Source organism: Pseudophryne corroboree, chromosome 1 (assembly GCF_028390025.1).
Source record: "Pseudophryne corroboree isolate aPseCor3 chromosome 1, aPseCor3.hap2, whole genome shotgun sequence".
Taxonomy (NCBI): Eukaryota; Metazoa; Chordata; class Amphibia; order Anura; family Myobatrachidae; genus Pseudophryne; species Pseudophryne corroboree.
Genome location: NC_086444.1, coordinates 906,954,297 through 906,968,258, shown reverse-complemented (window position 1 = coordinate 906,968,258; position 13,962 = coordinate 906,954,297). Strand labels below are relative to the sequence as shown.

Sequence of the window (13,962 nt, the reverse complement as noted above, 5' to 3'; positions counted from 1 at the left end):
CATACATACATGCTTTTACTATCCCACTAGGTCATACATTTCCCACCTACACCTCTCCTCCTACCATCCAACCATCTGTAGATATTGTATTGTATATTTTTCTGTTTAGTGTTTAGATAGTGGCAGTTATTGTTGACTGCCAAAGGGTGGACTGTCAAAGTCGAAAAATATTCCAGTACACACATTACGTACTAACCACACACATGCCCGCTGCGCGTGCACTTGTTCCGCCGTGCGTGCACATATCCGCAATTTGCGTATGGTCGCTCCCGCGGTCCTGCGCGTGGTATGGGTATTTACGGCGGAGTTTGTGAGCGCATAGAGGGTTATCAAAACATTACATATTTAATCCAAATAGTGCACATTGTACACATAGCCCCCCTGCACCACATCAGCAAGTATCAACAGTTTAAATGATTCCAGGACTAGGGGATTCACCTTTGCATGATAGGAAGGGACAGACTAAGGTTATAAGGTGATGTCTGGTATCCAGCTGTAGGGTATTTTAAGGGTAACATTCCGGTGTTGGTTAGAGGTAGATCGCATGTTCCTGCGTATAGTTATGTGCAGAAGTAGAATATAGATATAAACTGTATTTACTGTATATTATGTATGCGGCGGGAATCCACAGGAGACCACCCACAAGAGCAGTTGAGAAAGACATCGCCCACCTTTTTAAATCAACCTATGACCTCTCCTGTAATGTAAAGATGCATCCCTGTGTCCAATGGACAAAGGGATTACAGTATCCATTGTATTGCTTTTGAAAGTAGTGTATAAAAAGCCTGTTGCTGCCTGGCCGGTCAGAAGACTCTTAACGCTATCTACCTGATTAGCGGAGGACTGGACCAGGAAGCGCATGCGAATATTCTCACGTATGTACATTGACTGTAGCCATTTACTCTGTTGTATTGTAGTGTATAAATTGTATTGTTATCCCCTTCCAGATATATATACGCTGAGGTGTCGGAGCCCAGTGTTTAACTACAAATCGGTGTTGTGTCCTCTTTTCCCTGCTAGGGTTTAAAGCGTATTACATTACCTAACTGTATAAGGTTTAGAGTGTAATAATATAATTGCATTACATTATTAATAAGGTTTAAAGTATATCAAGAGTGTGTACGCGCTGTGTGTACTTTGCACCCCCAGCGCGGCGTTTGTACGCTAAGTACGTACACGGTACGGGACTCTGTACGCAAATAGCGTACAAAGTACGTAGCGTGTGTATTAAGTCTAGCGGCCGCAGCGGCTCCATGGTAAAAGTGTGTTTAACGGAATAGCTTTATGGTTTAAGATAATATCGACATTATCAATTGGGGGCATCGTCCGGTTTTTCCTCATACCCGCAGCCTAGCAGGTTAAAGCACACTTTATCTATCAGCAAAGGGCGGAAGGGTATCCTACGTGAACCTTTTCCTGGACGTAGAATACACCGGAAACCCTAAGTTATTGCTGATTAGATGGCGTCTGCTCTGCATGGTTTGTAGGGATGCTGGTGGGACTCGTAAAGTAAATACGCAGAGCTATTTTAAAAAATCTGTGAATTATCATTTCCTGCAAACTATCAATTTTGCACCTGTCTACAAATACAAATGTGACTGATCTCATCCTCAGAGCTGTAACTAGACATTTTGGTGACCCATCCCCCCCAAGATCTATAACATGGACAGTGCGTGCAAAAAGGCATGGCGCAAAGATATAGCGGTGTAAAATAATTAAGACGCATAGTACTCTCAATTATTCAAAATTACGCCACACAGTAGTATCTCCTATATAATAGCCCTGTGACTCTGTGCCTGGACATCTAACGCTGGGCGTGGCTAGGAGCTCTAATTGGGTTAGTGGCAGGTCTATCAAACCCAGTCCACAGCTGATTGGGCGAGAAACTCCCTCCCACACAGGTTACATCCAATGGGAGGCTCTGCCCTTTGCCTCCTGTGCTGTGTTTTCACAGAGCAGGATTAGCAATGGGACTGATGGAGCTGCAGCTCCAGCCCCACACCCAAAATAGTCCCACTGCATCTGCAGCAACAAACCCCCCGACAATTTACACAAACATTGATACACATTCGAAAAGGTACCCGTGGCCACGCCCCTTTTCATATACTTTCAATGGAAACCTGGAGAGTGAAAAAACGGTACAGACCATAAAAAAAATAAGAATTTACTCACCGGTAATTCTATTTCTCGTAGTCCGTAGTGGATGCTGGGGACTCCGTAAGGACCATGGGGAATAGCGGCTCCGCAGGAGACTGGGCACAACTAAGAAAGATTTAGGACTACCTGGTGTGCACTGGCTCCTCCCTCTATGCCCCTCCTCCAGACCTCAGTTAGGAAACTGTGCCCGGAAGAGCTGACACAATAAGGAAAGGATTTGGAATCCCGGGTAAGACTCATACCAGCCACACCAATCACACCGTACAACTCGTGATACTATACCCAGTGAACAGTATGAATAACAACTGAGCCTCTCAAACAGATGGCTCCAAACAATAACCCTTTAGTTAGGCAATAACTATATACAAGTATTGCAGACAATCCGCACTTGGGATGGGCGCCCAGCATCCACTACGGACTACGAGAAATAGAATTACCGGTGAGTAAATTCTTATTTTCTCTGACGTCCTAGTGGATGCTGGGGACTCCGTAAGGACCATGGGGATTATACCAAAGCTCCCAAACGGGCGGGAGAGTGCGGATGACTCTGCAGCACCGAATCAGCAAACTCAAGGTCCTCCTCAGCCAGGGTATTAAACTTGTAGAATTTAGCAAAAGTGTTTGAACCCGACCAAGTAGCAGCTCGGCAAAGTTGTAAAGCCGAGACCCCTCGGGCAGCCGCCCAAGAAGAGCCCACTTTCCTCGTGGAATGGGCTTTTACAGATTTAGGATGCGGCAGTCCAGCCGCAGAATGTGCAAGTTGAATCGTACTACAGATCCAGCGAGCAATAGACTGCTTTGAAGCAGGAGCACCCAGCTTGTTGGGCGCATACAGGATAAATAGCGAGTCAGTTTTCCTGACTCCAGCCGTCCTGGTAACATAGATTTTCAGGGCCCTGACTACGTCCAGCAACTTGGAATCCTACAAGTCCCGAGTAGCCGCAGGCACCACAATAGGTTGGTTCAAATGAAACGCTGATACCACCTTAGGAAGAAATTGGGGACGAGTCCTCAATTTCGCCCTATCCATATGGAAAATCAGATGAGGGCTTTTATATGACAAAGCCGCCAATTCTGACACACGCCTGGCCGAAGCCAAGGCCAACAGCATGACCACTTTCCACGTGAGATATTTTAGTTCCACGGTTTTAAGTGGCTCAAACCAATGTGACTTAAGGAAATCCATCACCACGTTGAGATCCCAAGGTGCCACTGGAGGCACAAAAGGGGGCTGAATATGCAGCACTCCTTTAACAAACGTCTGAACTTCAGGCAGTGAAGCCAGTTCTTTTTGGAAGAAAATCGACAGAGCCGAAATCTGGACCTTAATGGAACCTAATTTTAGGCCCATAGTCACCCCTGACTGTAGGAAGTGCAGAAATCGACCCAGCTGAAATTCCTCCATTGGAGCCCTTCTGGCCTCACACCACGCAACATATTTACGCCATATGCGGTGATAATGGTTTGCGGTCACCTCCTTCCTAGCTTTAATCAGCGTAAGGATGACTTCAACCGGAATGCCCTTTTCCTTCTGGATCCGGCGTTCAACCGCCATGCCGTCAAACGCAGTCGCGGTAAGTCTTGGAAAAGACAGGGTCCCTGCTGCAGCAGGTCCCGTCTGAGCGGAAAAGGCCATGGTTCCTCTGATATCATTTCTTGAAGTTCTGGGTACCAAGCTCTTCTTGGCCAATCCGGAACAATGATTATAGTTCTTACTCTTCTCCTTCTTATTATCCTCAGTACCTTGGATATGAGAGGAAGAGGAGGGAACACATAAACCGACTGGTACACCCACGGTGTCACTAAAGCGTCCACAGCTATCGCCTGAGGGTCCCTTGACCTGGCGCAATATCCTTTTAGCTTTTTGTTGAGGCGGGACGCCATCATGTCCACCTGTGGCCTTTCCCACCGGTGTACAACCATTTGGAAGACTTCTGGATGAAGTCCCCACTCTCCCGGAGGGAGGTCGTGTCTGCTGAGAAAGTCTGCTTCCCAGTTGTCCACTCCGGGAATGAACACTGCTGACAGTGCTAACACATGATTTTCCGCCCATCGGAGAATCCTTGTGGCTTCTGCCATCGCCATCCTGCTTCTTGTGCCGCCCTGTCGGTTTACATGGGCAACCGCCGTGATGTTGTCTGACTGGATCAGCACCGGCTGGTGTTGAAGCAGGGGTCTTGCCTGACTTAGGGCACTGTAAATGGCCCTTAGTTCCAGAATATTTATGTGTAGGGAAGTCTCCTGACTCGACCATTGTCCCTGGAAGTTTCTTCCCTGTGTGACTGCCCCCCAACCTCGAAGGCTGGCATCCGTGGTCACCAGGATCCAGTCCTGTATGCCGAATCTGCGGCCCTCTAGAAGATGAGCACTCTGCAGCCACCACAGCAGCGACACCCTGGCCCTTGGAGACAGGGTTATCAGCCGATGCATCTGAAGATGCGATCCGGACCACTTGTCCAACAGATCCCACTGAAAGATCCTTGCATGGAATCTTCCGAATGGAATTGCTTCGTAAGAAGCCACCATCTTTCCCAGGACTCGCGTGCAGTGGTGCACCGACACCTGTTTTGGTTTTAGGAGGTCTCTGACTAGAGATGACAACTCATTGGCCTTCTCCTCCGGGAGAAACACTTTTTTCTGTTCTGTGTCCAGAACCATCCCCAGGAACAGTAGACGCGTTGTAGGAACCAGCTGCGACTTTGGAATATTCAGGATCCAGCCGTGCTGTTGTAGCACTTCCCGAGCTAGTGCTACTCCGATCAACAACTGTTCCCTGGACCTCGCCTTTATAAGGAGATCGCCCAAGTACGGGATAATTAAAACTCCCTTTTTCCGAAGGAGTATCATCATTTCGGCCATTACCTTGGTAAATACCCTCGGTGCCGTGGACAGACCAAACGGCAACGTCTGGAATTGGTAATGACAGTCCTGTACCACAAATCTGAGGTACTCCTGGTGAGGAGGGTAAATGGGGACATGCAGATAAGCATCCTTGATGTCCAGTGATACCATGTAATCCCCCTCGTCCAGGCTTGCAATCACCGCCCTGAGCGATTCCATCTTGAACTTGAACCTTCTTATATAAGTGTTCAAGGATTTTAAATTTAAAATGGTTCTCACCGAACCGTCCGGTTTCGGTACCACAAACATTGTGGAATAGTAACCCCGTCCTTGTTGAAGGAGGGGTACCTTGATTATCACCTGCTGAGAATACAGCTTGTGAATCGCCTCCAGCACTGCCTCCCTGTCCGGGGGAGCTGTCGGCAAGGCAGATTTGAGGAAACGGCGAGGGGGAGACGTCTCGAATTCCAGCTTGTACCCCTGAGATACTACTTGTAGAATCCAGGGATCCACCCGTGAGCGAGCCCACTGGTCGCTGAACTTCTTGAGACGGGCCCCCACCGTACCTGGCTCTGCCTGTGGAGCCCCAGCGTCATGCGGTGGACTTAGAGGAAGCGGGGGAGGACTTTTGTTCCTGGGAACTGGCTGTATGTTGCAGCTTTTTCCCTCTACCTCTGCCTCTGGGCAGAAAGGACGCGCCTCTAACCCGCTTGCCTTTCTGGGGCCGAAAGGACTGTACCTGATAATACGGTGCTTTCTTTGGCTGTGAGGGAACATGGGGTAAAAATGCTGACTTCCCAGCTGTCACTGTGGAAACGAGGTCCGAGAGACCATCCCCAAACAACTCCTCACCCTTGTAAGGCAAAACCTCCATGTGCCTTTTAGAATCTGTATCTCCTGTCCACTGCCAAGTCCACAATCCTCTCCTGGCAGAAATGGACATTGCGTTTATTTAAGATTCCAGCCGGCAAATATCCCTTTGTGCATCTCTCATGTATAAGACAGCGTCTTTAATATGCTCTATGGTTAGCAATATAGTGTCCCTGTCTAGGGTATCAATGTTTTCCGACAGGGAATCTGACCACGCAGCTGCAGCACTGCACATCCATGCTGAAGCAATAGCCGGTCTCAGTATAATTCCTGAGTGTGTATATACAGACTTCAGGATAGCCTCCTGCTTTCTATCCGCAGGCTCCTTTAGGGCGGCCGTGTCCGGAGACGGTAGTGCCACCTTTTTTGACAGACGTGTGAGCGCTTTATCCACCCTAGGGGATGTCTCCCAACGTGACCTGTCCTCTGGCGGGAAAGGGTACGCCATTAGTAACTTTTTAGAAATTACCAGTTTCTTATCGGGGGAAGCCCACGCTTCTTCACACACTTTATTTAATTCATCAGATGGGGGAAAAACCACTGGTAGCTTTTTCTCCCCAAACATAATACCTTTTTTTGTGGTACCTGGGGTAATATCAGAAATGTGCAACACATTTTTCATTGCCGTAATCATATAACGAGTGGCTCTATTGGAATGTACACTAGTCTCATCGTCGTCGACACTGGAGTCAGTATCCGTGTCGACATCTGTGTCTGCCATCTGAGGTAGTGGGCGTTTTAGAGCCCCTGATGGCTTTTGAGACGCCTGGGCAGGCACGGGCTGAGAAGCCGGCTGTCCCACATCTGCTATGTCGTCAAACCTTTTATGTAAGGAGTTGACACTGTTGCGTAATTCCTTCCACATGTCCATCCATTCAGGTGTCGACCCCGCAGGGGGTGACATCACATTTATCGGCACCTGCTCCGCCTCCACATAAGCCTCCTCATCAAACATGTCGACACAGCCGTACCGACACACCGCACACACACAGGGAATGCTCTGACTGAGGACAGGACCCCACAAAGTCCTTTGGGGAGACAGAGAGAGAGTATGCCAGCACACACCAGAGCGCTATATAATGCAGGGATACACACTACACACAGTGATTTTTCCCTTATAGCTGCTATAATACACAGTTTGCGCCTAAATTTAGTGCCCCCCCTCTCTTTTTTACCCTATTGAGCCTGGAAACTGCAGGGGAGAGCCTTGGGAGCGTCCTTCCAGCGGAGCTGTGAGAGGAAATGGCGCCAGTGTGCTGAGGGAGATAGCCCCGCCCCCTTCTCGACTGACTTCTCCCGCTTTTTTCAGGATATTTTTGGCAGGGGATTTTACACATATATAGTCTTACTGACAATATTATGTGTTTTTTTGCCAAGCTAAGGTACTCTTATTGCAGCCCAGGGCGCCCCCCCCCCCCAGCGCCCTGCACCTATCAGTGACCGGAGTGTGTGGTGTGCATGGGGAGAAATGGCGCACAGCTGCAGTGCTGTGCGCTACCTTAATGAAGACCGGAGTCATCAGCCGCCGATTTCCTGGACGTTCTTCTTGCTTCTGGCTCTGGAAGGGGGACGGCGGCGCAGCTCCGGGACCGGACGACCGAGGCTGGGCCTGTGTTCGATCCCTCTGGAGCTAATGGTGTCCAGTAGCCTAAGAAGCCCAAGCTAGCTGCAAGCAGGTACTGTAGGTTCGCTTCTTCTCCCCTCAGTCCCTCGTAGCAGTGAGTCTGTTGCCAGCAGATCTCACTGAAAATAAAAAACTTAAATATACTTTCTTTTCTAAGAGCTCAGGAGAGCCCCTAGTGTGCAACCAGCTCGGCCGGGCACAAAATTCTAACTGAGGTCTGGAGGAGGGGCATAGAGGGAGGAGCCAGTGCACACCAGGTAGTCCTAAATCTTTCTTAGTTGTGCCCAGTCTCCTGCGGAGCCGCTATTCCCCATGGTCCTTACGGAGTCCCCAGCATCCACTAGGACGTCAGAGAAAAGGGACTGTACCTGCCAAAAAGGTGCAGCTGGAGGGTATGCCACTGCATCTGCAGCAAGTCTCTGCGCTGTAGATAGGGGAAAACAAAACACTTTTACTGCAGCGTCCTATGTCCTGCTGCCAGTCCGCCTGCCCCCTCCGCCATCAACAATCCCAACTCCCTAGCCGCAGCGCAGGTGGAATAAAAGCTGCTGCGGCCACCGGCATAGATGTGTATGCAAGCGGCGCAGCGGAAGCCTTTCATAGCCCTCCCTGCGCTGCATACTCTCTGAGCCCCGGAGCCTCCTCTGTGCGTGAAGTCACAGAAGTGCCTCCCCGCCACAGCCGCGCCCAGATCCCCAGAGGCCCTGACTCCAAAATACAGCAAAATACAGCACCTGGGCTGCCGACCTGGAAGCCCCGAGATGGCTAATGTAACGGATAGAGTGGGTGATATCACGGAGGGTAATGTCTGGACGCTGAATCAATGTAAAAGGTGACAATGCTGTGCAGTGCAGTCCGTGTGCAGTCAGGGCCGGTGCTACGGTGTTCGGTGCCCCCCTACAAACTATAAATTTGCACCCTTGCATACTTTACAAACGAACAGCGCACATAATGCCCCCTGTAGTAGAGACACTTACACATGTAATGCCCCCTGTACCAGAGACGCTTACACATGTAACGCCCCCTGAACCAGTGACGCTTACACATGTAACGCCCCCTGAACCAGTGACGCGTACACATGATGCCCCCTGTACCAGAGACGTTTACGCATGTAACGCCCCCCTGAACCAGTGACGCATACACGTCATGCCCCCCTGTACCAGTGATGCTTACACAAGTAACACCCCCTGTAGCAGTGACGCTTACACATGTAACGCCCCCTGTAGCAGTGACGCTTACACACGTAACGCCTACACACGTAACGCCCCCTGTACCAGTTCCGCTTACACACGTAGCGCCCCCTCTACCAGTGCCGCATACACACGTAACGCCCCCTGTACCAGTGCCGCTTAAACTTGTAACACCCCCTGTAGCAGTGCCGCTTACACACGTAACGCCCCCTGTACCAATGCCGCTTACACACGTAACGCCTCCTATACCAGAGCCGCTTACACACGTAACGCTCCCTGTACCAGAGCCGCTTACACACGTAACGCTCCCTGTACCAGTGCCGCTTACACCCCCTGTAGCAGTGCTGCTTACACACGTAACGCCCCCAGTACCAGTGCCACTTACACATGTATTGCCCCCTGTACCAGTGACGCTTACACACATCAGCAGCAGTCACACACACACACACATACACAGTCACACATATATACAGTATACAGACACTGTATATACACACACACTCACTCACTCTCTTTCCAGACACTTATCTAATGAAGTGTGGCTGGCCGAAGCTTTAGCAGCTCATCCTCCTGTTGCAGCATGGTCCCGTCTAGCTCCGCCCCCTTTGGTTCCCGCCCGGCCACTGAATGTCACACAGGTGAGGGGAAGAGGAGGCTTTGTGCTGCCGGCACCGAGGGGAAAAGGAGGTTTTGTGCTACCGTTAACCCCAGCACACAATAATGACACCCTCCCTCCCCAGCACACATTAATGACACACACCCCCAGCACACATTAATTAAATTACACCCCCCCGCCCACCCCCCGAAACATATTTTTGAAACCGTTAACCCCAGCACACATTAATTCAAGAGAACGGCCGATATATCGGCCAGTGTGTACGGTCCTTAACACTGCCCATCAGTTAAGTAGCAGAGCAGGGAGAGCGCCTCCCTGCTTTGTAGACCTTGCTGAGCGGGTAGTGCTGGGCCTGGTGGATTGTTTACGGCATAAAATAATTATGTTCCTCCTTTCAAGTGCGGTGAAGATAGGTCACGTCCACTGTTACAATTGGAATCACCCTTTTAACACATTGTCACCACATTGATTGAATTAACAAATAGGTCTGCAATGTTTTTTTTTTATAATTTTATATATTAGCATAATTAAGTATGGAACAGTCTAATACTGACAGTAATTTCTAGCCTCGCAGACAGGAGCTTGCAGTAGTAATATCATTAACAATGTTTATAAGGCAATATATGTATGGTATTCAAGTATTAATCATAACCTGTTTTGGAGGTTTGAGTCCTACTGCTAAATTGGGGGTCTACTCATGAAGCAGTGAAAAGAGTGGAGAAGTGAGCTAGTGGAGAAGTTGCCGATGGCAACCAATCAGCATTGACATAACATTTATTTATTTGCATACTATACAATTGTACAGAGCAGCTGAATGGTTGCCGTGGGCACCTTCTCCACATGCTCACTTCTCCACACTTTCCACTGCTTCATGAATAGACCCCTTGATCTGTTGGCAGCAATGTATTAAGTACGGACATTGAACATTCAATATATTTCACATTTGATATAATGTGACTATAGCGGTTTATCAGTTGCTGGTTAAAAAAAAGCTTATACTGTACTAATGCATTTGTATTTATATTGTTTCTTTTAGGCTTCTATAGTATTAGTATTTGTCTTGTAGTATATTTCTATGGTGATGGGTTTATGCTATTATGTCACATTTGGTCCAGCTTCCAGCAAACAAACACGTTCTTACCAGAGTCGAAGACCCTGCAATTCTGACCTGGGTTGACCCCTTCACACAGAAGAAATACCTGTATTGATCAGCAAATTACCGGGTGGAAATAGTTGACCCAGTAATTTACTTTTCTGTGTGAAAGGGGGGTCAGGCAAGGACTGGCAAAACAAACTGGCACTCAAATGCTGTGTAAAAGCCAGGGTTTAGGGACATTTCTGTCTGAAAGTGGTAAAAAAAAAATTAAAAAAAAAATTTTTTTTTTCTTTTTCTTTTACTCACTGTACACAACTTTAAATGTATACATAAAAATTGGGACATTGCAGGTTGAGACAGTATAGGTGAATACTACAGTATGCACTTTCTTTATTGAATTAACAGCATACCTAAGCCACTGGAACCTGGAGCCAGCCCAGAGACTGTAGATTTCTGCTTCCCAGCTCCATAAGGATGAAATACATATAGAGAGAAATCAGACATGCATGCTGTAAAGCTCAGGCCTGATGAGTTGCTGCTTGAGCTGGTCAGATCTGATTGGCTACTGCTGTGTCGAGTTCTTCCAAGAGGGCTGCCTAGCCCAGGTGAAGACCCTGCAAGAAATCATCATCCTTACAGAATAAAAACATGAACTTCAATGGCACTAAAAAGCACAATTTATAAAAAAATAAATAAAAAAAAGTGAGGGCTACAACGACTGATATGTAATACCTGTGTTACTTCTTGGAAGAGGGCTTTAAAATTGAATTGTGAATCAGGTTCAGAATAAAAAGGGGGATAACCAATTAGCCGTGGTTAATTACCAAAGGCAGGCGAAACCAAATCTCCGGAAACAGCCCCGTTTTCATCCAAAAACGGGGCTGTTTTTACAGAAAACACACAGGTTTCACTGAACCTATGTGTTTTTGGGAGATAACGTAATTTTTTTTACAGGCGACCAAATTGGATAGCCTGTAAAAAAACACAGGTGAAACATTGGGAAAAATCGCAAAGATTTCTGTTTTTCGCGCCCAATATATTTTCACCTGTAATTGGATACCCCTGAAGTATTCTCTATATATTACAGCAGGTTTTCATTACCAAACGAAATACTACAGTACACAAGTTGACTAAGGCTGGGTACACATCAGAATGACGTGTCCCCCAGATGTCCTAAGAATCGATAAATTGCGTGGCCGTACACACTGCACGATCTGGTGAATGACCGTACAATGCACCGTTACTCGCCGCATTCACCTGTAAGCCAATGTCAGCGGGACCACCCCATCTGATGTACAGCACATCAGATGCAACAACCCCACTGATGTCGGCTGGTAGCACGCAATTGCGGGTATACACTGAGCGATAAGGACGATATGTCATTTGAAATATTGCTTAATGTGTACCCCACCCTAAGGCATCTAATACTACAATGCCTTATTCAAATGCATACAAAAAACATAAAACATGTGGCTACAAATGTGAAGTCTGCATAAAAACAAAATGCACAATATATATGGGTATATTGCGTACCTGACATGCTTGATTTGCTCAGGTTTCCCTTTAATCCACTTGGCATGGAAAGATTACCAACGCTGATATCTGAGGGGTGTGTTGCTCCCAGTGTCTCTAGCTCACTTCGGTTGGAGGAGAAGACCAGGTCTAGGGATGGCAGCTTCAGCATGCATTCAACGCGTGAAACTGGCAGGCAGCTAAACTTGATCTGGGAAGGCTAAATAGGAGGAAGTGACAGAAAGGCTGAATAACTGGGAAGCTAAAAAGCTGAATTATACAGTTTCTTTTTTATTCAACATACTATAGCTATCTGGACTCTGTTGTTGTTGGTTTTTTTTTTTTACTCTATAAAGTTTATAGAAATGAAGTCCAGCAATATTCATTCAATTATAGGAACAGTCCCAAAACAGTTTCTAAATAGCCTCAATACAGCTACTAGCTCAACCCTGACCAAAGCTAGAGAGATGACCATGGGAAGGACTTCACTGGATAGTGTGGTGGTGCTGCCATCATTGTCTAAAAATTTTCAGAAACTCCACATAAACTGTTGCAGGCACAAAACAAAACTGTGGGGTCTATTTACTAAGCCTTGGATGGAGATAAAGTGGACGGAGATAAAGTCCCACCCAACCAACCAGCTCCTGTCATTTTTTAAACACAGCCTGTGACATGGCAGTTACCATAGGAAGCTGATTGGCTGGTACTTTATCTCCGTCCAAGGCTTAGCAAATAGACCCCCCTATCTCTGTCTGAGCTGCATGTGCTATGCTTGGATACATAGCTCTCATAGCTTAGATTTAACGATCTTATTTCAAATATTTAAATGTTACCTTGCTATTCTCAGATTTGCAGCCCTTGACATTTTAAAGATCACTATTTAGAATGAGTATTGTAGAATCATTTAAGTGGATACAGTCACTGAGATGTCACAATACCGTTGGTGGGATCCCGACAGCTCAAAATGCCAACAACTGTGAAGGTAAGTATGAGGGTTAGGTATAGGTTGAGGGGAGAGGGAGTGGGGGGTTAGGGTTAGACTGCTGAAGGGGATGGTTATTAGGTCTACTGGGGTAGGTTAGGGTTAGGCTCACAAAGGGTACAGTTAGAATTAGACTGCAAAGGGGACAGTTAGGTTGTGGGAGAGGTGGGTCAAAGTTAGCGTTGGGGTTAGGATTAACCGTGAAATAATTACCAAAAATTGATGCCATTTTCAGCATTAGGATCCTGCTGCCGGCATTCTGACCGTCGGGTTTCCGTAACCCAACCCAATTTAGGTAATATAGACAGATTTATCAGTAATGTGTGTAACTACATGTACTAGAGCAAAGCGTATGTCATATGGATGGTTTCTATGCCCAACAAACAGAACTGCTCCAAGAATACCCTCTAAAAAATTGATACAGCACGTTCTATTGGACAACAGTACAGTATTCACATGCCTGCAATGTGTAGGTATACAATGGCCTCGCTGACAACACCAGAAGCCTGAACAAAGCAATAATCTCACATTAAATATGAGCTAGGTGGATGTATTTTTGGAGAATGGCCAGTGAACCATTGTGGGCGAGAACAAAAGGTATATGTATACATTGATAGGCAGGACGTTGTACAAAAACAGAATATAACTCTGGCAGAAAATAACAGAGACTATAAAAAGTCACATACAAACGTGGCATCCAAAAAGTACATACTTTACCCGATTTATTATGTATATAGTAGCATTGCAGTCATGTGTGCAGTCATTTCTTTTAGCATATAGCCAAGCACTAACATATGCTAAATCCTAAATAGAAAGGCTACATATGTGACATACCTGAACTCTAACATACACAACCACATCAACAGGGAAAGAAGAGTAGGCAGATGTGGAAGAGGACACTAATGAGGTAGTGGATTCTTCTAGTGGATCCTGAATTTCAAATTGTCCAATATCTTCATCTTGCGTGTTCACTGAATATAAAAACATGAATATAAAGTGTTCACTAAATAATTTGCACAATCAGTCCCAAAATATCACAATCACATCAAAATTATGAGTGGGTTTCTTCTGGGT

General features: G+C 46.9%; 1 protein-coding gene across 12 annotated transcripts in view; it reads right to left on the bottom strand.

The window, feature by feature from the left end:
- Window positions 1-13,962, bottom strand: part of BLTP1 (bridge-like lipid transfer protein family member 1) — a 705,550-nt gene that overhangs the window by 102,313 nt on the left and 589,275 nt on the right. For all 12 annotated transcript variants that reach the window (XM_063920260.1, XM_063920265.1, XM_063920266.1 and 9 more), the window contains 3 exons: window positions 13,723-13,859; window positions 11,928-12,126; window positions 10,805-11,008 (listed from right to left, as the gene is read on the bottom strand). In XM_063920260.1, the coding sequence (XP_063776330.1) occupies window positions 10,805-11,008; window positions 11,928-12,126; window positions 13,723-13,859 (540 nt within the window). The remainder of the gene's footprint in view (window positions 1-10,804; window positions 11,009-11,927; window positions 12,127-13,722; window positions 13,860-13,962) is intronic.